We start from the raw sequence: 27,237 nt of genomic DNA, 5'->3' as shown, positions 1-27,237 counted from the left end.
CAGCAAAGAAGCAATTACAGAAGCCAGACCTTCCACCTTCTGTACCTCATAATGAGCCTGGGTCCATACTCCCAGAGGGATAAATATGGAAGCTATCAAGGGAGGGGATTGGATACACTCATGCTGCTCAACAGAAGACAGCCTTTCAAAAGAATTCTATCAGTGAACAAACCACGTAGGACATAAAGTGACTCCTATTCTTGGAATAGTCAAGGGAAGGATGTCTCACTGCTTGGGGCCTCTGAGGTTGTACCCTCTCAACCTCTATGAAGTGATAGTCTCTTATAAAGAGTCATTTCTGTTTCTGCTATGGCTCCCAGCTAAAATATTCAGTTTGCTAATCAATGTTCTTAATGTCTTTGCTACATCACCTCAGGAAAACTTCAGCTGGGAACAGGGTAGATAGTACAATGGTCTTCTTCTTCTAGCGTTTGCCCAGTACAATGGTTATGCAAAGAGTCTCTTATGCCTGAGGCTTCAAAGTCCCAGGTTCAATCCTCCACACCACCGTAAGTCAGAGTTGAGCAGTGCTCTGGTAAAAATTAAAAAATTTAAAAAAATGAGAGAGAGAAAGAGAGCCAGGTGGTGGCGCACCCAGTTAGGCACACATAGTATGAAGAGCAAGGACCCACCCAAGGATCTGGGTTTGAGCCCCAGGCTCCCAGCCTGCAGGGGGATGCTTCACAAGTAGTGAAGCAGATCTTCAGGTTCCCCCCTCCTCTTTTTCTTCCCTTCCCTCTGTCCTATCAAATGAAATGGAAAAAATGGCCACCAGGAGCAGTGGATTCATAGTGCGGGCACGGAGCACCAGGGATAGTCTGGGAGGCAAAAGAAGAGAAAGAAAGAAAGAAAGAAAGAAAGAGAAGAGAAGAAAGCGGAGAAAAGAAAAGAAAAGAAAAAAGAAAAGAAAAGAAAGAAGCAAGGAGAAAAGAAAGAAGAGAGAGGAAGGAAGGAAGGAAGAAGGAAGGAAAAGGAAGGAAGGAAGAAAGAAAGGAAACTCCAGCTAGGATTAATCTAGCCATCTTACTTCTGTGCTCCCACAGATATGCACTCCCATTGGACACTTCTGGAAAATATCTGCACAACACTGCTAATTGAGGCTCTGTTGTCACCTACCACCCTTCCCCAAAGCTATGACTGGTCAAATGGTTAATAGGAACAGCATCCACATCAATCTCAGGTAAACAACTTTTCTACTTCTAAGTCCATCCTCATGAAGGAGTGGTAAGAAGAATAAATTCATGAAAGAGTCACCAGCTCAACCTACAGAATACCTAGGAAAGTCGGCCTTTTGTGACTTCAGAAACACATCTTACCAGAGACAGAAAGGCAAAAAATTGGGCTGGGTGGTTGAGTGCATACATTATAATGTTCAAGGACCCAGGTTCAAGCCCCAGTACTCATCTGCAGGAAGTCTCACTAATGAAGCAGCTCTGCAGGTATCACTCTTCATCTTTTCCTCTCTATCCTCCCTTCCCTCATAATTTCCCTCTGTCCTATCAAATAAATAAATTGTTTTTAAAATGAGGAAAGAAAAGGAACATACAAAATTATAGTCAAGTTGTAGTCGCGGGGAACACAGAGTATCTTAGTCTTGGGGAGAGCTGGGCAGACTAGGAAAAGGAAACACTTTTTCCAATTTTAGTAAATGTGCTGCCGAAGGGAGCATGGAAACACTTTTTCATGAGTTGTTTTTTTCTCCCCTGTCTATATCTACAGTAACTGGAATAATGCCTTATGCATTGTAATCACTTAGTAAATATTTAATGAAGTAAATTAATCCTTGACTGGTAATATAACAAAATATAGCTAGCTCTGAGAGGTACATTCTGCGTATTTTTTTAAAAATATTTATTTCTTCCCTTTTGTTGCCCTTGTTTTTTTTATTGTTGTTGTAGTTATTACTGTTCTTGTTATTGATGGCGTTAGGCGTTATTGGATAGGACAGAGAGAAATGGAGGGAGGAGGGGAAAACAGAGAGGGGGAAGAGAAAGATAAACACCTGAAGTCCTGCTTCACCACTTGTGAAGCTACTCCCCTGCAGGATGCTTCTTGGGTCCTTGTGCTTCAGACTATATGAGCTTAACCCAGTGTGCTACTGCCTGGCCCCCACCCCCTTTACTATGATTTTTTAAAATTTATTTTGATCTCTCAAATATTTTTTCTTCTTTATTTCTTTTCCCCCAGAACATCAGTATTGCTTTATTGAGGGGAATTTGGTTTACAGGACTGCTGGTATCACAAGAATACATTTCCACATCTTTTCAAGGTGGGTATCTGTACATTTCATCCTCCATTAAACTATCATCTTATTTTATCCAAAGGACTTCAGCCTTCCCCTGATGCTTCTCTCTCTTCCTTTCTGAGTCCCCAAGTCTGTGGCGACAGACTACAGTCCACTTGTCCAAATTTTAAAAACAATGATAATATATCTCTTCTATAATTTATTTTTAGTCACATATGTGTTTCCCTGGAAACAAAAGGAAGTTATTGTTCTATATAGTTATATGGCAGTGAAGGTGGCAAGGTTAGTAATTCCAGTGTAGAATAGAGCGTCTTCACTCACATTATTTCTTTATTCTTCCTAGTAGAAAGAGCATATATTATACAAAGCGGTTAAGAATACAAAGTCACTGTAGAACATGCAGCCTCATCTGTGATCTCTTTCTTTGCCACCTCCCTCCTTCCATTCTGCTCTCCTTTTCACACAGCAAGAAACTGTGTGGGCTGTTATGTGAAGACAGTGCAGAGACAGGAAAATGATAGCGGTTTTCCATGCATTTAGAAAACTGTATGGAAATTAGGGGTTTTTTTTGTTTGTTTGTTTTTGTTTTTCAAATAATGCAAAGCTATTGAAAAGGCACATTTCACTGTGAATGGTGCATAGGACGGATCTCACTTAGTATAGCCTAAGTTTGTACCAATGAAATACTCCCCCAAGTCTCCTAGCAGCAGGAGAATCCCTCAGTGCCCTGGCACAAAATTAAATTTAAATGCCACTGATTTGTGATGACAACTCAACTCTTTAGTCCCACCCTGCCTGCTAACTCCCCCAAGACCATTAAACCTTTATATGTTGCCAGTGAGGAGACAATGACGAAGAATTACCAATACTCAGGGGAGTCGGGTGGTAGCGCAGCGGGTTAAGCGCAGGTGGTGCAAAGCACAAGGACTGGCATAAGGATCCTTGTTTGAGCCCTCGTCTCTTCACCTGAAGGGGAGTCACTTCACAGGCAGTGAAGCAGGTCTGTAAGTGTCTATCTTTCTCTCCTTCTCTCTGTCTTCCCCTCCTCTCTCCATTTCTCTCTGTCCTATCCAACAACAACAACATCAATAACAACAACAATAATAACTACAACATTAAAAAAATTGAAAAAAAGAATTACTAATACTCAGAAAGAGCAAAGTCAGTCACAAATTAAGGGGTATGAGAAGAAACAAGAAAACTATGTGCTTTCTAGCTGGTATTTGAGAGGAACTAGACATGATGGACAAAGGCATCAGAGATAGAGAGCAATTATAAACTCCAGATTCAAGGGGAACTTAGAAGTCATCACAGAAGGGCTGAGGTGACTGCAAAGTCTGTTAAGTGCACCAAAATTGTATGCCAGAGACCCCACTACAAGTTCAGTCTTTGGGATGACCTTGAGCCAGGAACTGGCAAGTGTCCTGCTCTCTTACTCTCTTGCATAAAAAGAAGTCTTTGTTTTTATTATTAAAATGTCACAAGGGCTTTGATATATTTATTTATTTATTTATTTATTTATTTATTCTTGGGTAGAGACAGAGAGAAATTGAGAGGTGAGTGGGAGATAGAGAGGTAGAGAGACACCTGCAGCCCTGCTTTACCACTCCTAAAGCTTTCCCTCTGCAGGTGGGAATGGGGGGCTTGAACCTGGGTACCTTGCTCACTGTGATGTGAGTGCTTATCCAGGCACACCACCACGTGGCCCCCATAGCAGAAATCTTTCTAAAAAAGAAGTTGTCGGTGCTGGGGAGATAGCATACTTGTTATACAAACAGCCTTCCATACCTGCAGTTTTGAGGTCCCAGGTTCAATCCCCAGCACCACCTTATACCAGAACTGGGCAATGCTATGGAAAATAAAGAAATAAATAATAAGACAAATAAGCTGTCTGTCAAATGGGCTGTCCAGTGCTGGATACAAGTTTAAAGTCATCTGCTCCTTTGGTTTTGTCTCTCAAGAGACAAACAATAACAAGTCATGAACAATACCATTATTTTTTTTAAATACCTTTTTTCTTTTTAGATGTTTTTAATATTTATTTATTTATTCCCTTTTGTTGCCCTTGTCGTTTTGTTGTTGTATTTATTATTGTTGTTGTTGTTGTTGGATAGGACAAAGAGAAATGGAGAGAGGAGGGGAAGACAGAGAGGAGGAAAGAAAGACAGACACCTGCAGACCTGCTTCACAGCCTGTGAAGCGACTCCCCTGTAGGTGGGGAGCCCGGGGCTCCAACCGGGATCCTTATGCAGGTTCTTGCGCTTTGCGACATGTGCGCTTAACCCACAATGCCACCGCCTGACTTCCGTGGGATGATTTTCTTTTACTTTTCTTTTAAATATTTATTCCCTTTTGTTGCCCTTATTGTTTTATTGTTGTAGTTATTATTGTTGTTATTGATGTCATCGTTGTTGGATAGGACAGAGAGAAATGGAGAGGAGAGGGCAAGACAGAGAGGGGGAGAGGAAGATAGACACCTGCAGACCTGCTTCACTGTCTCTGAAATGACTCCCCTGCAGGAGGGGAACCCGGGACTCGGACTGGGATCCTTATGCTGGTCCTTGTGCTTTGCGCCATGTGCGCTTAACCCGCTTCGCTCCGCCCAACTCCCAATACCACTATTTTTTTTATTAAAAATATATTTTATTTATTTTTATTGTTGTTGATGCCATTGTTGTTGGAGAGAGGAGGGGAAGACAGAGGGGGAGAGAAAGACAGACACCTGCAGACCTGCTTCACTACTTGTGAAGCGACTTCCCGGCAGGTGGGGAGCTGGGGGCTCCAACCGGGATCCTTACTCCTGACCTTGCGCTTTGCGCCATGTGCACTTAACCCGCTGCACTACCTCCCGACTCCCCACTATTTTTTTTATATTATGTCTCCCTGGAGAATGGAAACAAGAATTTCTCTGTTTACAAATATCTATGCTTTCTTCAAATATATTCTGCTTGTTCAGCTATCTGATAAACTCAGCTCACTTGTGACGGTAAGTCACCACTGCTGTCACTTCCCGTCATTAGCTTCTAATTATGTCTGTCACTAACAATGTATTTGCTACACATAATAATGTATAACAGCTAGGTTTGGTTGAGGGGACATCTGCTTCCTATAATTTCATTCCATAATCAGTGAACTTGTTCATATCCTTGACCATAACCAAATCCAAACCCCAGTTCCCTAATGTTGTTCTTGGTCTAGTACCAGATTTGTCATTCAGAAAATACTGTTTCATTACACAATCAGTATAGGATTCTAGGCTATGACACTCTCCTTCTATTTCTTCCTGGTCACTCTAACCACTTTTGAGGGTCTTTACCTAGGATGGTCAAAAAATATTCTGACCAACCAGAAATTTCTCTTTTGCTGGCATTTTCTCATTGACTTTTGGTACTTTTTCCCTTAATTCCTTTTTTTTTTTTTTCAGTATAGTAACTCCTAGGTACAGGTCAGCTCTCTAATAGTAACCATCAAGTCTTCTGCAGGTGGGCAGGGGAGATAGCATAATGGTTATACAAACAGATTCTCATGCCTGAGGCTCTGAGGTCACAGGTTCAATCTCTTCCTCCTCCAACTTCCAAAAGCCAGAGTTGAGCTAGTAAAAAGAAAAAAAAATACATTAACACTTTTGAACACGAATGGTAAGTCAGTGTGCGCACCCTTGAGTTTTGAACTTTACTCCGTATCTTTAAATGTCTGCAGTGCTTTCTCTATGTGCTTATTTATTTATTTATTTTTTTGTAGCTCGGTGAGCTATAAGTTTTTTTTTTTTTTTTGAGAAGCAAGGACATTCATTTAATTTAACACCAGCAGTGACACTAACAGCACAGGAAGAAGGCAGTGGAGAGAGAGGAGACAGTCAGACTCTCTGGTTCATGACCAGCTGTGGCTTTAATGGCCGCACCCCAGGAACCATGTGGGGAGAGGGAGGAGCTTGGAGCCCAGAGGTTGAAGAAGGGCTGATGGGCTGCAGGGCCAGGGGAAGCCTGCTAGCGCAGGTCTTCAGCGGTGAACATGCCCCTGGCCCTCCGCAGGATGGAGTCCTTGGTGGCATCATAGGGGTGCTCCTTGGACGGGATCTCCAGCACGGCTGGGATGGAGCGCTGGTGGGCGTCCAGCGCGTGCCGCACCATCTCAGCGATGTACTGTTTGATGAGGATGATGCCAATGTCGTCCCGGTTTAGAAACTGCCGGAAGGTGTCTTCGATCTCATTGACCGTGGTATCCTTCTCCACCACCAGGAAATTAGGGTGGCGGTTCTTGTTCAGCTCCCCTATGCCGCCGAGCAGGAAGCCAGTCACCGTGTCCTCGTGTCCTAGTCTCCGATCACCGCAATGAGCTTTCCCCTCCCCGCCATCCTCGCAGCCTGGCAGAGAGCGGCCCGGAAGGCCCCGCGTCACCGAAGCCCCGCCTGCGCCTAGCTATAATTTTTTTATAGCCTCATTAAGAGTAACTCTCCTCACTCGCACTATGATTGTCATCTTTAAAGTCTGATTTGAGAGACAGTGTGAAGATATTAACAACATAATTATATATCTTATTTATATATCTAGAGCTGCAACACTGATTAGACATGTAACTATATGACCATCAATCTCACATTCTGGAGAATTCATGCTGAAGTGAATTTCTGATGCAGAATAGCAGACTCTGGACCACATAGTGAGCTGAGGTCAAGACCTAGAGTATTGCTTATACACTTTTCTCTATAAAGCCATAGGCTTGAATTCTAGAAGCCAAGAACAACAAAGTTGAGCAGTAGAAGATACCATGCTAGGTTTTCAAGTGCTTCTTCTTCTGGGACTTAACTATTGAATTTTGTCAGTCCCCTCACCCTTTTTTTTTTTTGTAAGATGGCGTTAAGTTTCTATGTAAAGACAGTTTGCAGGCTTACCCTACCTGACCCTCACATGTCCCTGGGGGTGTTTAGAATCCTATTAACCCTCCATCGCACATAGATACAAAGGAATATTATTTTCTCCCATCCAAGTACTAAGCAGGCCCGACCCTGCTTAGCTTCCGAGATCTGATGAGATCGGGCATGTTCAGGGTGGTATGGCCGTAGACAGAAATATTATTTTCTGAGTGCCTACTATAGAACAGACGGTATTATTACATGCCAAGTGAAATGTGAACCAAATTTAAAATATAGGTAATTTTCCATTCTCATGATAATTCTACGAGTGGCAACAAAGATCTCAAACCGGAGATGGTGCAGGAAGGTGACACATTGAAAACCCTTGCGTCCTTCCCCATGAGTTTGGTTGATCATAATAGAAGGGACTGCTCTTCAGTACGGAGCAGAAAATGAACTGTGATAAGTGTTGCTGAATGATAAAACAGTAGAAATTAAAAATGATTATTATCTCCAGGAAAGAGACTCAATGAAATGGAAATATAATTATGACGGACTATACAGATAAACTATAAATAGTTATGTGAGCCCAACAAAGTAAACTTTGAGCAATGATCTAACCAAGCATTCAGTACAATTCTAGAAGATTTCATGAACCCATGTGCAGATGGGATCTGCGGTTATGTCCTCTTCTACAGTAGTGAAAATCAGGAGAAAGTCAGAACAGCAAGAACTAACTTTACAAATCAGTCATTAAAGGTGGCAAGGTGCATAGAAAAAAAATTAGAGGAAGCCTAGAGTAGAATCAGGGTGTAGAGGGGGAAAGGATTTTCTTTTATTGGTTGTTAATAGGTTAAAGCATGTTCTCTGCTCCCAATACATCTGTCAAAGTCCTAACTGGACTACTTCAGAATATGATTATTATTTAAGGATAGAGCCTTCTAAATGATAGGGAAGCTTAAGTGAGGTCACATAAATGGTTCTAAGGCACACATTGATGTGTCCTTAAGAGAAACCAAGACTAGGTCACACTGAGACATAGAGATGTACCCACAGAGGAGAGAGAGGAGAAACCCCATGGGGACACAGGGAGGTGGCCATATACTAGCCAAGAAGAAAGGTCTCAGGAGAAATCAAACTCACTGATACACTCATCTGGAATTTTCAACTTGTTAAGCTGTAGGAAAATTAATTTCTATTGTTTCAACCCTCCTCCAGTCTGTGGTATTTTATTATGAAAAGCCAAGCAGATAAATGTGTGGAAATGAGTCACATAAGAATTTTATTTAAAAAAATAAAACATTGTAATTACATTAGTTACTTCTGTAACTTTTTTTTTTCTTAACTAGAGCCTACTCAGCTTTGACCTATGGTGGTGCCAGTACTTGGACCTGGGATATCTAATGCATCGTGCATGAAAGTATTATGTAAACTGCTGTGTTTTCTCCTCAGACCATTTCTACAGCATTAAAAAGAGAGTTAATAATCCACCCAGGACAGGGACTAGGCAGTGGCACACCTGGTAAGGTGCATATGTTACAATGTACAAGGACACGTATCTCTGCCCGCAGGGAGAAGCTTCACGAGCAGTGAAGCAGAGCTTCAGTGTCTCTTTTGCTCTCTTCCTCTCTATCTCCCCTTTCTCTATCTCTATTCAATAAATAAATGAATAAAGTAGATTTAAAATTTTTCAAAAGAACCTGCCCGGTGTGATACATACATCTAAAGACGTAAGTAAGTAAGCAAGCTATATTTCTCCTAGTGTCTAAGAGTTACCTCAAAGACCCATTTGTGTTTGCAGCTCCTGTATTCTTTTCCTTACGCATCTTTTAAAAGTATATTATAGACTGCAGCCTACAATCATGCTCTACAGGCATTAAGAACTTCAAATTTTTCTTCATCAGTATGCTGTTTCCAAATCATTGTATGATTCAAGAGTAGACCTAGAAGCTACTATGGCAGAAACATCTGGCCCTTATACCAGGAGAGCTCTCCTGATGTTGATGGAAGAATCCTTTCTGTTCCTCTGATTAAAGCAAAAGAAACTGTAGGTTATGATGCTACAAATCTGACCAAATCAGAGAACGGAAAAAAATGATAAATGTTCTTGGATAACTTCCTCTTTCTGTTTAAGGCTATCTAGGGAGAGAGAACAGGTTCCAATGGTGGCACTGAGTCTTAGAGTATTCCTAGCAAGGAGTGGCTACATTTTTTTTTTTTAATCTGAGTTGTTTCTGGGGCTCCACCTGTCAGCCATTTTTCCCCCATTTTTTTCCCATTTAGTTTTTTATTAGACAGGACAGAGAGAAATTGAGATAGTAAGGAGAAGTAGAGAGGGGAGAGAAATATAGACACCTGCAGGCTGGAGTTGGGGTGGGTGTGAGGGTGAAGACTGGAACCTGGGTCTCTGTTCTTGTTAATATATGTGCTTCACTGGGTGTGGGAGTGGCTGGTTTTTTTTTATTTTTTATTTATAAAAAGGAAACATTGACAAAACCATAGGAAAAGACACAATTCCCACCACCAGACCTCTGTATCCCATACCCTCCCGATAGCTTTCCTATTCTTTAAAAAAATATATTATTTATGTATTTATTTGTTGTAGAGCCAGATGTTGTAGTACGCGGGCCGCAGAGAAGAGAGAGAGAGGGTCCAGAGCGAAGAGGAAACACAAATCTTTATTCACGCTGGCACCTCAGAGTTGGGTGTTAAAGAAGCAGGTTGGGCCACATGGAGGTAGAGAAAATGGCCGCCTCACGCAGTAACCTTCCCTGCGTCTGAACACCAGAGTGGAGCACCGGCAAGAGAGCGAGGTGCGGAAAACAAAGGGTTTTTATAGGAGTAGCTTTTGCGAGAATGGGAAGGGGGAGGAGTAACCATAGCACTCCAGGATAGGATGATAACTCTCGTGAGAATGGGAGAGGGGAGGAGTAACCAGAGCACTCCAGATATCTTGGGGATATAGACAATGTCCTGAGGGCACAACATGGCTGAACAGGCACTCCGAGAATGTCCCAACTCTCCAGGGAACTAGCAGTAGCCTGAGGGGACCACATGGCAGATGTGACTGCATTGGCACAATTTCCCAGCATTTATTATTGGATAGAGAGAAATTGAGAGCAGTGGGGGAGGTAGCGAGGGAGAGAGACAGAGAGACACCTGCAGCCCTGCTTCACCATTTGTGAAGCTTTCCCCCTACAGGCAGGGACCAGGGGCTTGAATCTGGGAATTTATGCACTGTGTGTACTTAATAATGTGTACTTAGCCAGGTGAGCCACCACCTGACCCCAAGCTTTCCTATTCTTTAACCCTCTGGGAGTATGGACCCAAGATCATTGTGGGATGCAGAAGGTGGAAGGTCTGGCTTCTGTAATTGCTTCTCTGCTGAACATGGGCGTTGACAGGTCGATCCATACTCCCAGCCTCTCTTTCTCTTTCCCTAGTGGAGAAGGGCTCTGGGGAAGCAGAGCTCTAGGACACATGACTGCAACAATTTGTGTGGCTGTGTTTTAAACCCAGCTGCTTCTTAACATGTGTGAATGATAGAAAAATGGAAAATGCTCACAGGAGCCAAAACTTGTTCTTTTTAAATTTTAAGGATGAGAAACACTAGCATAGTAGGGGACTTGGAGGTAGCACAGCAGGTTAAGCACACATGGCATTAAGAGCAAGGACTGGTGTAAGGATCCTGGTTTGAGCCCCAGGCTCCCCACCTGCAGGGCGGCCGCTTCACAGGTGGTGAAGCAGCTCTGCAGGTGTCCATCTTTCTCTCACCCTCTCTGTCTTTCCCTCCTCTCTTGATTTATCTCTATCTTGTCCAACAACAAGGGCAACAAAATGAGAAATATGTCCCCCCAGGAGCAGCAAATTTGTAGTACTTGCACCAAGCCCCAGTAATAACCCTAGATGAGGAAAGAAAAAAGAGAAATGCTGGCATATTCTAATATCCCATACATCAATTTTTGCTAAAAACATCATCATAAAAATCATTTCGTAAACATCAAACACATTTGATCTTCCTCAGCTTCAAGAAAATGAGGTCATGCCCCCCTCCCCTGCACCTCTGAGGGGCTTGTCTCGGCTGCACCCCCAGATGGCAGCCCCCTCTCTGGGCCCCCAAGTCTTTCAGGGAGGGGACAGCACAAAAGAAACCCCCCAGCCCCCCAGCAAGGCAGCTCCCTCTTACTGGAAACTGCCTCCCGGGGCTGGAGTGGTCAGACTCAGCAGCCTTGTGGCTCTGGGTTCGCAACACATGACACACTCTCTGTCTGTCTCTCTGGTTAAATACATTTTTTAAAAAATAAAAATTGAGGTAATGTATGGTACAGTAAATCTTTTTTTTTAATATTTATTTATTCCCTTTTGTTGCCTTTGTTGTTTTATTGTTGTTATTATTGTTGGTGGTGTTCTTGGCTAGGACAGAGAGAAATAGAGAGAGGAGGGAAGAGAAAGATTGGCACCTGCAGACCTGCTTCACTGCCTGTGAAGTGACCCCCCTGTAGGTGGGAAGATGGGGGCTTGAGCCGGGATCCTTACACTGGTCCTTGCGCTTTGTACCACGTGCGTGCGCTTACCCGCTGCGCTATCGCCCGACTCCCTGGTACAGTAAACCTTAACGAAGAATTTTCAAAGTAAACCAAGCTCCCAAACAACTTGGTTATAACAATAGCAATTATTATATTATATTACCTTTTTATATTTTATTATTATATTATTCTTCAATTCTAAGACAGCAAGGAACCTTTCTTATCTCTTTAAAATCCATATATTTTGGGAGCTGGGTGGTTTGCACACCCAGTTAAGTGCATATAGTACTAAAGGCAAAGGCCTGCAGAAGGATCTGGGTTCGAGCCCTGGACGACTTTCCACTTGCAAGGAAGCTTCAAGTGCATCCAAGTAGATCTGCAGATGTTTCCTTCTCTCTCCCTCTCTACCTCACCTTCCCCTATCAATTTCTCTCTGTCATATCAAATACAATGGAAAAATAAAATAAAATCCATATTTCTTTCAGTCTTGGAACCTCTGAGGCTTTGTTTGTATTTCTTGTTGCTTTTCCTTTTTGTTTTAAACCAGACCACTGCTCAGCTCTGGCTTATTGGTGGTGTGGTAGATTGAACCTCGGACCTTGGAGCCTCAGGCATGAGAGTCTCTTTGCATAACCATTATGCTCTCTAACCACCACCCACCACAGACACACACCATGCTTCTCCTCTTGATCCCCTACCCTGTGATACTGCTTCTGCTGATCTCAATTAAATCAATGCAGCTAGAACCACCATGCCACATTTCATTTTGGACTGTAACCAGAAACACCAAGCCTGAGATGCTAACCTTCCAACTCCAATAATATGGTGAGACCTTTCCTAGCCCATGGGACTCCCTAGTTTCCTTTCAAATGGCACACTGGCAAAGTTACAGACCCTAGATATAAATCAGGGTGTAGGGGGCAGGGGACATGCGTACATGTATCTATAATGTACGGAAACTACACACCTCAAAGTAAAATTGCCCAGTGACCCTCAGGTAATGCAAGGCTTCTGAGACACCACCCCATCCCTTCCATTCTCTCTCCCCAGTACACATTTCATGAATCAGCATAGTCCACATGAGGACCATTCCAGTGATTCAACAGAGGATCACAGTTAGGAAAAGGAAATAAATATTTAACTTGGCAAATGTTGTAATGGATGATTACACAAGTATGAATAGCTTCTGTATATATCCAGTTATACTTCAAGATGTAGGCAAGATTAAACTACACAGCCAAACTTGCAGTTCTTAATTTTTAACTGAGAGTTCCAAGTAGTTTTCTCAAGTCTGGTCCCCTCTGCATTGTAGGCAGCTTTGATGCTGTGGTCTCTCTCACTATGTTTATCTGAAAAGCTATATATGATAGTTAATTTTGCATCATCTAAACTGGATAAAGGAAGACACATATAGCTACTAAAATATTACTGGGTATGTCTGCTTTTGAAAAGACATTAGCATCTTTTTTTAAAGAACTACTTTATTTATTCATGAGAAGGATAGGAGGAGAGAAAGAACCAGACATCACTCTGGTACATGTGCTGCCAGGGATGGAACTCAGGACTTCATGATTGAGAATCTAATGCTTTATCCACTGCGCCACCTCCCTAACCACAGACATTAGCATCTTAATCAGTGAACAGAGTACAAAATATCACCCTCACCACCCTCTGAAGCAAATGCTTTTTCTCTAGTCTAGAGGGTCTTCATAGAGGAAAATGGCAAGAAAAGAATAATTTTTCTCTTGCTGGAACAGGGGAACTCATCTTCACCTGCTCTTAGACATCAGATCTTTTGGTTGTTGGCCTTTGAATTCAGACTGGGACTTAAACAATTGGCTTCTCTGACTCTCAGGCTGATAGACCTAGACTGAATTTTGCTACTAGCTTTTCCCGGTTTATTGGTGTGCTCATTTGTAGATAGCAGATCAAGGGCTGGGGTACATAGCATATAAGAGACTCCATGGCTGAGGCCCCAAAATTTTAGGTTCAATCCCCTGTACCATCATAAAGCAGAGCTGAGCAGTGTTCCAGTTAAAATAAATAAATAAATAAATAAATAAATAAACAAACAGATAGCAGATCATTAGATTTCTTGGTATCTATAATATAATTTCCCTAATAAACCTTCATACCTATCTATCTATCTATCTACCTATCATTTATCTGTATCATCCCTATCATCTATTTATCCTGTTTGTTCTTCAGAGAACCCTGCAAATAGCTTCTTTCTCTCTCTCTTTTTTTTTTTTTGCTTTTTATTATCTTTATTTATTTATTGGATAGAGACAGCTAGAAATTGAGAGGAAGGGGAGAGATAGAGAAAGAAAGAGACAGAGAAAGACACCTGCAACCCTGCTTTACCACTCGTGAAGCTTTCCTCCTGCAGGTGGGGACCAGGGTTTGAACCTGGGACCTTAAGCACTGTAATGTGTATGCTTAACCAGCTGAGCCACTGCCTGGTCCCACTTCTTTCTCTTTGTACTTTCCTCTCTGGATAACCTAAAACATCAGTTTTGGGCCCCACCATATAATCTTAAAACCAACAATAACTTCTTATTGCAGTTCACATTAGACCTCCTTTTTGAATCAATTTGTGTTTTTCTTTTTAAAAATTATTTTGGAGTCATGGGAGCAAAGAAATTTGACAGGGGGTAATGACTGATGGGAGACATAGGTTTCTTTGACCATCTTTGGCATGGAGTTTTAATGTACTTACTTATTTTTTTGCCTCCATAGTTATTGCTGGGGCTCGGTGCCTGCACCACAAATCCACTGCTCCCTGAGACTACTTCCTTCTGTTGCCCTTCTTGTTTTATCATTGTTGTGTTTATTATTAATGCTGTTGTTATTGTTGTTCTTGCTGGATAGGACAGAGAGAAACGGAGAGAGGAGGGGAAGACGGAGAGGGGGAGAGGAAAGATAGACACCTGAAGACCTGCTTCACCACCTGTGAAGCGACTCCCCTGCAGGTGAGGAGCTGGGGGCTCGAACCGGGATCCTTATGCTGGTCCTTGTGCTTCCCACCATGTGTACTTAACCTGCTGCACTACCGCCTGACCTCCGGCATGGAGTTTTGTGCCTTTTCCCCATATGCTGCTTTATGCATCTCTTGTGTCCCGCTGCTCCTGAGTTATATGCTTTTCTATTTTTATTTTTTATAATTTTTTAAAAGTTAAAGGTGACTTTTAAAATTCATTTTTCATTATCTTTATTTATTGATAGAGACAGACAGAAATTGAGAGGGAAGGAAAGGGAGAGAGGGAGAGAAACACCTGCAACATTGCTTCACCACTCGCAAAGCTTTCCCCCTGCAGGTGGAGACTGAGGGCTCGAACCCCAGACCTTGCCCATTGGAGCATATGCACTCAACCAGGTGCACCACCACCCAGCCCCTATCCTTTTGTAGTAAGTAGTAATCTCATAAGTAAAAGGTCTGAGCTCTGTGAGCTGCACTAGTACACAAATTAAATCCAGAGGTGGGGAGTCAGTGAAATCTTTTGTCCACAGTTGGTTAGTCAAAAGCATAGCTGACAACTGGAACTTATATCTGGTATCTGAAGTGGGGCTGAACCCTTATACTCTGGAATATGGTGGTCTAGGAGGTTGTGCAGTGAATAAAACCTTGAACTCTCAAGTAGAAGGTCCTCAGTCCAGTTTATGTACCAGAGTGATGTCTGGTTCTTTCTCACTCTCCTCCTATGAGAAACTCATTCAAAAATAAAATCTTTAAAAAAAAAGGGGGGGGCCAGGTGGTGTTGCATCGAGTTAAGCGCACATAGTGCAAAGCATAGGGACCAGTGCAAGGATCCTAGTTCAAGGCCTGGCTCCCCACCTTGCTTCACAAGTGGTGAAGCAGGTCTGCAGGTGTCTATGTTTATCTCTCCCTCTCTGTCTTCCCCTCCTCTCTCAATTTCTCTCTATCCTATCCAACAACAACAGCAACAACAAAAATGTAAAATAATGGCCAGTAGGAGCAATGGATTTGTACGTAGTGCAGGCACCAAGCCCCATCCAGAACCCTGGAGGCAAAACAAAAACAAAACAAAACAAAACAAAACAAAACACAACTGTGGACTATAATGTTACCTCCAGTAGTGTAGAATTGAATGGAACTGTAGGACACTCAGTTGGTGTCAGAGAATTGCTTTTGATGTGGGGAAACACATCGCCACCACATGGTAAAGTTGGGTCCAGACCCATATTATACTTATGAAACCATGATGCTACTGGCCAATCCCATTTGCTGCTAATGAAGTCAATAACTGCCACAAACATCTTTTTCTTGTTTGATGGAAATTGGTCAAACATGTGAATCAGCTTCCAGTTCAACTTCCATTGTGCCTCACTTGCTCACCTGTTTCAATTCCAGTAGCAAACATTCCTTTTGATTAAATGCTATCATTAGGAGGTTGGGCGGTAGCGCAGTGGGTTAAGCATAGGTGGTGCGAAGCGCAAGGACCTGCGTAAGGATCCCAGTTCGAGCCCCCAGTTCCCCACCTGCAGGGGAGTTGCTTCACAGGTGGTGAAGCAGGTCTGCAGATGTCTGTCTATTTCTCCCCCTCTGTCTTCCCCTCCTCTCGCCATTTCTCTCTGTCCTATCCAACAATGAATGACATAAACAACAACAATAACCACAACAAGGCTACAACAACAAGGGCAACAAAAGGGGGAAAATGACCTGTAGGAGTAGTGGATTCATGGTGCTGGCACTGAGCCCCAGCAATAACCCTGGAGGCAAAAAAAATGCTATCATTAGAAGGGGGGCTACTTTTCCCATTTTTTAAGACCATAGAGGACAAGTCAACACCACAAGGTCTTGAACAGTGTTTGATTAAACTTTATGGTGCATGAGAATAACAAGAGGAATTGTTAAAACACAGACTCTGGGTCTGTGAGGAACCCCTAGAAATTTGTTTCCTTTGGGGATCTGAATTGGGCTTGATAATTTGCATTTCTAACAAGACCCAGTGGATTATGATGGTAATTCAAAGAATGCCTCTTGAGCAGCTCTGATATTGGGGGCAGGGAAGATATCAGATATTATCCTGAATTAATTCTTTACTAGTCATGACAAATGTTCATTGCCTTTAAAAGTATCATAGTCTACTATAGTCTACTGAGGTAGTAAGTGGACAACAACAAAAAATAGAATTAAAATTTAACAGAGCAAAAGGCTGTTATAGAAGTAAACACAAAATATTGCTCAAATAAACTTCTAGATCCAAAATGGAAGCACTTTTGCCAGGAATGGCATATCAACAAGCCAAAACCAAATTTATTTTTTTGTCACAGGCTTATTACCCTTAATGCCTCATGACTCCACCAATCCTGGCAGTCTTTTTTTTTTTTTTTTTTTCCTCCAGGGTTATTGCTGGGCTCGGTGCCTGCACCATGAATCCACCACTCCTGGAGGCCATTTTCCCCCCTTTTTGTTGCCCTAGTTGTTGCAGCCTCGTTGCGGTTATTATTGCCATTGTTGACATTGCTTTGTTGTTGGATAGGACAGAGAGAAATGGAGAGAGGAGGGGAAGACAGAGAGAGAGGGGAGAGAAAGATAGAAACCTGCAGACCTGCTTCACCGCCCGTGAAGCGACTCCCCTGCAGGTGGGGAGCCGGGGGCTCGAACCGTTTTTTTTTTTTTTTTTTTTTTGTAAAAAGGAAACATTGACAAAACCATAGGATAAGAGGGGTACAACTCCACACAATTCCCACCATCAGAACTCCACATCCCACCCCTTCCCCTGATAGTTTCCCTATTCTTTATCCCTTTGGGAGTATGGACTCAGGGTTATTATGGGATGCAGATGGTGGAAGGTCTGGCTTCTGTAATTGCTTCCTTGCTGAATATGAGTGTTGACAGGTCGATCCATACTCCCAACCTGTCTCCCTAGTGGGGCGGGGATCTGGGACACAGTGGTGGGGTTGTCGTTCCAGGGAAGTCTAGTTGGCATCATGTTAGCATCTGGAACCTAGTGGCTGAAAAGAGTTAATATATAAAGCCAAACAAATTGTTCACTAATCATGAACCTAAAGGTTGGAATAGAGCAGATGAAGAGTTGGGGGGGGGTTCCATTTTGTAGATAGCTAGTAGACCTATTTTAGTTCTAGTCCAAAGGGCCTGTGACTACACTAGTTTTTCTTTTTTAAAAAATGAGCATGCAAAACAGAGAAAGGAGAGGAACCTGCAGTTCTACTCAACTGCTCATGCAAACCTAAGGTGGAAATCTTGGCTTTGAACCTATGGAAATATGTGCATTCTGCTGGGTGAGTCATCACCCTGTAGCCAGCAGACTGACTGTTCTTGTAAATACTCACCTTGACTAGAAACACAGTATATCTTCAGTTGTTCTGAAACAAGCTCTAGGTCTTCTCATTCTAAACAAGATGGGTTGGGAGCTTCTAGTTGAATATTTTGTTTGTTTCTTCATTGTTTGCCAGGCTAGCTTTGCAGGCGGGAGACAGACGACCAGGGACTCATGGCTGGGTGGTATGCATTTCAGTCTTTATTCATGTGGAACACAGCACAGTCTAAGCTATATTATCTCTAATCATAATCCTGTCCTTATATATACTCGCCAAGTAGGGTGGAAACAGGATGTGACATAGAGAGGGTGGAGCAAAAAGAGATTGGTGGAAATCAGGGTGTGACAAGGAGGGGGGCAGAGCAAAAAGAGAGTATGAACCAGTGGGATTAAACCAATGCCCTAGAGGCAGGGCAGTGCTTAGTTAACAGTGGTTATGTAAATAGAATACAGTGTTAAGCAGGGGGGGGGGGGTGTGTTAAACCAATGAAACAGAAGGGGTTTTAGAAGCAGAATTAGAAGCATACCAACAATTTTTTTTTTAATTTTTAAATTATCTTTGTTTATTGGGTTTAGACAACTAGAAATCAAGAGGGAAGGGAGTGACAGAAAGGGACAGAGACAGAGAGACACCTGCACCATTACTTTACCTCTCGCAAAGCTTTTCCCCTGCAGGTGGGAACTGGGGTCTCGAACCCAGTTCCTCATGCACTGTAACATGTGCTCAATCAGATGAGCCACCACCCAGTCCTTTCATTGTTCTTTTTAAGAAATATATTTTATTGGGATTAATGGCTTACAGTAATTACAGTTGTTTGTGTAAAATTTCTCACTTTTCTGCAAAACACCCTCCTTATAAAATCTTTCTGCTTTTTTGCCTAATTTGGCAGTTTTCTGAAAAGAGACTATCCACTTCATATAGTGTCAAATAGAGTTTAGTCTTCTTTTTTTTTTTTTTCCACAATTTTTGGCAATAAGGTACAACTATAAAACACCATAAGACCTTTAATCGGAAGCATAGCCCTCTCAGGTACTAACTTGGTCCCCATGAAACTCTCAGCTTAAGCACTGGGATTCTTATGTTTCCTTGAAGTGAGTGTACCTCTCTCCAGCACAGTTGGTCTCTTTATATATAAGAACTGTGGTCTAGGAAGCCCTAGAGAGCAACAGAACATAATAAGATCTTCCCAGGACAATCTAGGATTATAATGGCCTTCATGGAGAAAGTTCCAGTTAGATAAATTTACAAAATGCATTTGAAAGCAAGGGTTCCCAGCTAGTGGGACTCCCCAGGATTATCTAGCAAATTAATTCCTTAAACAGCCAAAGGAAACGAAAATATTAGTGAAAAACTTTGCTAAATTCTTGTAGATACCAGGGCTACACTCCTCCAGACCTGTTTGCTCAGGAACCTACAGACAAGATTCTGTTAAAAGCTGAAGGCATGGGCAAAGGATCAGAATTCTTACCAACTCAGGAAACTTTGTAATGATCTGTTGACAAGGAAGGTAAAATTTCACTTTGTTCCTTCCCATCCAAACCCAGACCCCATTCACTGTCTATCTTTTCTGTCTTGAGAGGATCAATTCCCTTCTTGTTTGAATCCTGAGAACTTGGTTTGGCTTTCCTGCCTTCCTGGAGCACATAGGTTGCTGGTTCTCTCACATGAATAGCAGCTTAACTGTCAGGTTGGGCTTCCAAAACAGGATTGGGCAGAAACAGAGGCTGACTTCCATTTAGCGACTGAGTTTGGCCGGACAGTAATGTGGGTTACACTTCATTTAGACATAGGGCTTTACCAATTGTTGCCAGCAAGCAGAAGAATTATTTAAACTTGTATTTCTTTGGCCGTCACTATCTGGCTGACTTAGCTATAGAAAGAGAGATGGCGTAAGCCTGCAGTTGGGGGGTGGGGCTAGACAGCACTGCACCTAAGCACTAGGGAACAGCCTTGAATTTGGGTGGTGCATATAGTAGAGGCACTATCCAGTAAACTATTGTGCTAGTCTTCATGTTTGTTCTTTTATTTTAAAATTTTTTATCGTCATTATTTATTGGATAGAGACAGCCAGAAATTGAGAGGGAAGGAGGAGAAAGAGAGCAAGAGAGACAGAGAGATGTCTGCAGACCTGCTTTACCCATTGTGAAGCTTTCCCCCTGCAGGGTTTAAACTTGGGTCCTTGTGCATTTTGACATTTGCACTCAACCAGTGTGCTACCACCCAGCCCCCTTTTTTGTTTTCAACTTTTCCAGTACGCTAGTAGATTATTTCTGTGACAGATACCAGAATTTATTTTTAGAACATGAGTACTCAAAGATATTCTCTTACTATATGGTATACAATTCCGTGTGACAGCAGATGTGACTTTAAGGAATCTAAGTAGAGCCAGTGAAGTACATACTTTGCATGCATGAAGCCCTGGGTTCATCCCTAACACCACACAGAGTGCTGAGGTGGTACTCTGATCTCTCTAGTTTAATAAACATTATCTAAAACATTTTTTTTTCTGTTGTGAATGTATTACAGCCAAATACAGGCTAGACTGTAGTTATCCTGGTCTTCCTTCCCCACCCCTTTACCTTTAGCTGGAATGGGTAGGGGATCCAAACCTAACCTCTCTGTGACAGTGCAGTGACCTGTCCTTTTCTCTTTCTTTCTAGATGTTGTAAATGAACAGGAACAAACAAACAAACAAAAACCCAAGCAATCGCAGAAGCTATCGGTGCTAGGGGAAAAATTAAGCCTAAGTGTTAGAAAACTTCAAAGTGAGGGTGGGTGGGTGGGCAGTAATGCACCAGGTTAAGCATAGTACAAAGTTCAAGGACCAGAGAAAGGATCCCGGTTCAAGTCCCTGCCTCCCCACCTGCAAGGTGGAGGGGAGCCACTTCACAAGCAGTGAAAACAAGTCTGCAGGTGTCTGTCTCTCCTCCTATCTCCCTCTCCTCTCAATCCAAAAAAGAATGAAAAAAAAAAAAAACTGGCCTCCAGGAGCAGTGGATTCTTAGTGCTGGCACCCAGTCCCAGCAATAACCCTGGAGAGAGAGAGAGAGAGAGAAAGCAAACATCAAAGTGAGAGATTGCCTGGCCCTAATTAAGGCAGCCTGATAGTAAAAAAGAGTATTGCAGGGACTCGGCCTCTAAGCAAGTATTTACTGGTCTACTCTTTTGCTTCAAAATGAAGTTGCAACGGAAAAAGAACTCTCAAACAGCAGAGCATCTGCATGGTTTATATCCTCAACATCTGAAACTGAGGGCTCAGGATTTTCAGGAAACTGCCCACCCAGAACAGGGTGGACGGGATCCACAGGGCTTGTGCTGTATGCAGGCCAGCAGGCCACGCCTTCACGGAGGCAGGCAGGATAAGTATATAACATTTGCTTGCCCCAGGTTGTGAGAGTGAGATAGCCATTGGGCAGAGGAACACACTTATCTCAGCTCCTTACTGTTCTGTCGGGTGTGTGTGTGTGTGTGTGTGTGTGTGTGTGTGTGTGTGTGTTAGCCATTGGGCAGGGGAACACACTTATCTCAGCTCCTTACTGTTCTGTCGGGTGTGTGTGTGTGTGTGTGTGTGTGTGTGTGTGTGTGTGGTTTTGAAGAGTGGCGAAGGGAATTGAAGTTCCCTTCTTGTCAGGGTGTGTGTGTGTGTGTGTGTGTGTGTGTGTGTGTGTGTGTGTTAGCCATTGGGCAGAGGAACACACTTATCTCAGCTCCTTACTGTTCTGTCAGGGTGTGTGTGTGTGGTTTTGAAGAGAGGCGAAGGGAACTGAAGTTCCCTTCTTGTGCCCATTTAGAATACTTCTGTGCCTTGCACTGCAGTATGTTAAATCATTGTTAACAAGTTTCTGTAGGAAAACTGATCCATATGTTAAGAATATCAACACCAGTGAACAAACTCTTTCATTTCACTTTAGAATCTTCAGTACTGTCCGAAGTCTGTGCTACAATGTAAACTGTGCAATCTTTCATTTGTAAAAGACTGAGTCATAAATAGGCAGAATCAACCCATGCTTTTATTTTCATTGCATATAAAAATTTCATATGAAGGTATCGATGTACAGTACTATCCCCATGGGCTGTAAGAGAGGCTAAGAAACCACTAAAAGAATCATCATTTATAATGCTCACACACAATTACCACTCTGAAAACATATCCAAGAAAATAAAATAAAAAAAAAAAACCCTAAAATCAGTAAAGATTTTTTGTTATAAGTATAGTGTCTCCTTTGTACTGTGTAAAACAAAAGTAATCAAATTTCTTTGGGCCAGGGCTGCTAAAATCTACAGTTTGTGTCAAAAAAAAAATCAAACAAAATAATAAGAGGCTCATTTTGTTTTCCCCCTAGAAAAGGAATCTCTCCTTTCACTAAGTCACATTTTCTGAGGACTGGGCAACAGTCACTAGAGTTTTCACACTGGATTATCTAGTGGGAACATTATTTTTCAGGGAGCTTGTCATTTAGATCAATTTTTACTATAAAGCAACATGTTTTGTAGGAACAAATGATCAAGAATGGCATGGATCCTTAATGCTACGTGATTAGCATCATGTAAAATCTTGTGTTTTAATATATGAATCTACCCGGAGAGACATTTTGATCTTAATGAAAACCCCCCAAGGTCTTTTTAAAAATGTCCTTTTCCATGATAGGAAGCTGATGAGGAAATAGCCAGTGCACATGACTGGTGGTTCTAGTTTCAAATCAAGTTCATGTCCTGATGTACTCTAGAAGCCACAAAATTGTTTTATAATCACTGAACATGAAGGTATTTTTCCAGTAGTATTTTTAAAAAAGTGACCAAATGAAGTATCCCCTAGTCAGTAGCTAGGGAATAAATAATTTATGCACTGCTGCTTCATGGAGAGGACTTAAAAGTTGGTATTTCCAAAGGGTCTAAGAATCTCTGTTGTGTGTAGTTTTTCAAAATTTCAGTTCCTGTCTGAAATTCAACCAATTTATAGCTCAATATAAAACACCCAGTCCTAACACCACTATTACCTTACTTTCAAATGCAGCAAAACAGAAGAAAATATTGGTTAAAGTTAAGGCACAGCCCTGGGACCAAAGACCTGCAGCTATGTTGTTTTTTTTTTTTCTTAATTTATATATCTTTATGTATTTTACAGTTTTCTTGAATCTTCCATAAACAAGCTCTAAGGTGACAAGACTATATTACAAGAGAAAAGAAAATGTACAAGGAGTATGTATACACACCATTCATTCTCTCACCAAGAGTTTCCAAATATATCAACACCATCCCGTCATGGGATGATGTTTTAGTAAGAACTGATAATTTACAATTAACATTACAATATGTACATTACAATAAATACATGGTTGTAAACAGACAAACAAGACTGTATTACAGGTAAGGTCATTTGGTGAGGAAAAAAAAGCATGGCACAAAAAAATAAATAATGCATTCAAAAATTATCATAAAGCTTTCTGTAAAACACATTTCATTCAAGTTTTTTTTTCCTTGTCTGCAATTTGTTCTATCTATACAATTTTTGTGTGAATTTTAAGTATGTGAAAGAAAAGGAAATTAAAACTACATTATTGTGTTTCGTAACTTGCAAGCTGAAATGTACTAGGTTTTATGCAAACTGAGGCATCCCCCCCCCCACACCACCACCACAGTACCTAGATATTGCATTTTCTTATGGCATTTTCAGAAATGTGAAGCCACTTGTAGAAGGATGTTCATTTAAAAAACAGTTTAGAATTCTGACGCACACTTTGGCAAGAGAAGAGAAAGGAAGGAGAGGATAAGCAGATTGTAGAGTGCATTAGTCCCTGTCTCTTGGGCATGTCTTTACTACAGTTTGATTGTCCATATGTGGGTATCTTTACAGCATGTGACCATTAATATCCAACACAATGAGGGGAGGGAGTTGTTCTTGTAAGTGAAGTAATAACACCTTTCAGGTCTGCATTTGTTTGCGGCATATTGCTGCTTTAATTTTTTTTTTTTCATTTTTAAGATTCTAGGCATGGGGGGAGATGCCAAGTATTAAAAATGAAATAATTGTTTGGGGAAAAAGAATAAACTCTAGATAATCTGTCCTTCCTTCTTGGCCTCTATTAAGACAGAAACAAGTTTCCATGTATTATTGCTAAACCACTTGGACACAGGGCTTGATCTGAGAGATTACTGAATTTTATAGGAAGAGGACTGTGGAACCTTGATTACTAGGCCCTATGTGAAAGGTCAGAAATAAGAAATTTGGGGCTGGCAAATTAGCTTGCTTGTTAAGTGCTCTGCTTTGCCACCTTTCAGATCCAGGTTCAAGCCTAGCCCCCAACTCATTGAAGAAAGGTTGGGTGCTATGATCTCTCTCTCTCTCTCTCTCTCCCTCCTTCCCTCCCTTTGGTACTACCCCCTTATCTGTCTCTATCATAGAAAAAACTTTTTTTGTCCCCTATCAAAGATCCTAAGCATCAGTGGATTTCAGAAGATTAAAATGGGGTCTATCTTCCCCTTGGGTCATTTCCCTGATGATAGATTTGCTAGTCCCCAGAAGGCTCCTTAAAATACACCAAACATTTTCTGGGTCACAATTTCTATTATCTCTTACAGTCATTTTCCATTTGGCCATATACATCCACTAAGCATTTCAATTTGTGGGTATCAACATGAAGAATAATCATTTGGGTCCAAAATTTTCACAGAGAAGGCAAACATTTTATTAAAAGCTGAAATGTGATGAAAGTCCAAGCTAAAATAAATGTCCCCAAGATCTCAACTGAAGATAAATATTGGGAAATAATCTCTAAATCTGTAATACAGATCTTAGTGTTAAACTCTGTAAAGAGAGATCTCTATTAGTTTTTTTAATTTATGCAGAATCATCTTATCCAACCCAGTATTTTAGGACACCAATCTAGTCCTTAACATCTGATGCCAGTATCTTTATCTCCCTCAATGTATTTAAGAACTTCTCTTTAGGACGTGCTTCTAGACCAGTGACAACTGATAAAGCAAATCCTGTATGTTGCATGACTGTCCAGGAAGGAAGAGTAGTTTCTAACACTTAAAAAAAAAAAAATCACTCTTCAAGACTATTCCTCATATTTTTTTCAGTCCCACGGTGGGAAAAAAAACTTATTATATTGGCGTTTGTTTGTTGATATACTCTGTTAATATTAAAAATTGCCTAGTTAGCTATTAATTCTTCTCTATAAATCAAGAGTAAAAGATAGTCATTGTATTTGACTTTATGGTAAAAATGAATGCTAACTCTATCCTGACTACTTGTTTCTTTTTATCAGTCAGAATGGTGGTGATATATTTGATTAGACCCCATCTAGTTAACATGGACAGCAGTCCAAACACACTAAATAATAAAGCAGCACAAGGGGAAAATTGTTCTTACTATAGCTGACTGTGAAAACAATAAGAATGGCTGTGAAACATGTGGGTTATTACAAAGACATGCACTTGTGAAATGAAGGTCTATTGACATAGCAAAAGGTTATCAGAAGACACTAAGTAGGAAAATACCTAAAAAAGACTGACCACTTTTATCTACTGGGTATATATTTATATGTGTATGTGTGTGTGTGTATATATATATATATACATACATATATATATATATATATCTCACTTGCTTTAGACAATACCAACTGATTATTGAGTATCCATGAGGCTTAAGACACATTAGACAGAACACACATCTAAGTATTATTGAACAAACATTCACTTTGCACACTGTGAAGAAAACTGTCAGTGGAGAGCAACTCTTTATCTAAAACAAGTGAAAAAGCAAAGTAAACGAAGACCTACAAAAAAGGATTTCCTGCAACAAAAAGTTGTTTTTGTTTTAAAGTATGGAAGTCATTGGTATATAAAACAGTAAATCACTACAAATCAGTTAATTGCTATGAACTAGAAGGTGCGAGTAAAACTTGTAAATCAGATTTATCCAGTGTAGCACAGTTTGTACTGAACACTTGCAAGTTACTCCTTAGGAAAAAAAAATAATAACCAGTGGCAGATGAAGGTTCTAAACATAGTTTCTTTTTAAATATAATACCTCAATACATTTAATAATAAAAGTAAGCTCTACAAAAAATCTGTTTTACATTATCATACAAAATGTAGAGGCTAGTGTAGCTCACTGAACCACACTATTCAGTCATGTATCAGGAAGACTTGAAATTAGAAAATTACGTAATTTCTGTGGCTCATCTTCCTCCTAGTAACACATTTAAATTGTGTCCTGTTCCTGACTCACTTGTTGTCTCATCCATTAGTTCATTCTGCCTGTGTAATGCCTTCTTTTTGCTGAGACTACTGCAAACAAATAAACAGAAAAGAAGCTGCAAATCACACCAATCTGGGGGCTGCCAGATGAGCCACGCTCCCTTGAAGACATTTTGGAATTGATTTTTCTCTGCTTTGTCAGCTCTACCAAGCTGAAATCTGGTTAAAATGCCATTCATGAAAATGTCCCTTTTGCTCCGATGGCATGGAGGTGAGAGAAAACAGGTTACAATATTCCTGAGCGCCAGACTGAGTAGTCAAGGTCAGTTTTGTTCAACAAACGTCCTGGCAGATGATAGTGAGGTGTGACCATGGTTGTGGCATGTGACATGCACTTTGGAAATAATTTTTCTACTAAAAAAAAAACAGAAAAAGAAAAAAAAAAGACATGAAAAGACTTTGCACTGTTACGTGTCAGGACAGTGATCTTCTTCTACTACACAGGTTTCAGGCTGGCATTCCTCTTCTTCCCCTTCCGCCTCTTCTACCTGTTCATCAAGGGGAATTTCAGTAGACTCTGAGTCTTGAGTACAGAGAGTCTTGGAGTCACTGCAGCTAGTGTCTTCTTCCACTTGACTTCCGCTGTCCTTCTCGGTGTCCGACTCACCATCTTCCTCTAGAGTTAGTTCAAACTGGAACTTTTCAGTCTGACCCTGTCGGCCCTCCTCCTGGTCATCAGGTGCTGGGGAAGGGCTCTGAGGAATTGTGCTCTGGTACCATTCACGATTGTCCTCCAAAGTGTCCAAAATGTCCTGGGCATCAGGATGTACAAGGTCTGCCCATGTCTCCCAGAGAGGGTGAACTATATAATCTATGAAGCCCACCTAGTTAAAAAAAAAAAAATTAAGCACAGGACTTGGGACTAGCAGAGGCTAACTAGATCTTACAAATATGCCCCATATAGATACTGACTATAAATTTACTATAACATAAACACAATGTAGACAAAATATTTAAACTGTAACAAAATATATGCATATACACTCCAATGAATAAACTTAAGCTTTAGAAAACAGTCACTATTTTTTTGACAAGAGATG

General features: G+C 41.3%; 1 protein-coding gene and 1 pseudogene across 6 annotated transcripts in view; both read right to left on the bottom strand.

The window, feature by feature from the left end:
- Nucleotides 1–6,057: 6,057 nt before the first annotated feature.
- Nucleotides 6,058–6,653, bottom strand: LOC103108051 (V-type proton ATPase subunit F-like; annotated as a pseudogene).
- A 15,264-nt stretch (nucleotides 6,654–21,917) lies between these two features.
- Nucleotides 21,918–27,237, bottom strand: part of LOC103108052 (cAMP-specific 3',5'-cyclic phosphodiesterase 4D) — a 207,562-nt gene continuing 202,242 nt past the window's right edge. For all 6 annotated transcript variants that reach the window (XM_060191315.1, XM_060191316.1, XM_060191317.1 and 3 more), the window contains one exon: nucleotides 21,918–27,021. In XM_060191315.1, coding sequence (XP_060047298.1) covers nucleotides 26,605–27,021 — 417 coding nt within the window. In that variant the 3' untranslated portion in view covers nucleotides 21,918–26,604. The remainder of the gene's footprint in view (nucleotides 27,022–27,237) is intronic.

The sequence above is a fragment of the Erinaceus europaeus genome, chromosome 5, assembly GCF_950295315.1.
Source record: "Erinaceus europaeus chromosome 5, mEriEur2.1, whole genome shotgun sequence".
Classification (NCBI taxonomy): domain Eukaryota; kingdom Metazoa; phylum Chordata; class Mammalia; order Eulipotyphla; family Erinaceidae; genus Erinaceus; species Erinaceus europaeus.
This window is presented reverse-complemented; position numbering and strand designations above follow the sequence as displayed.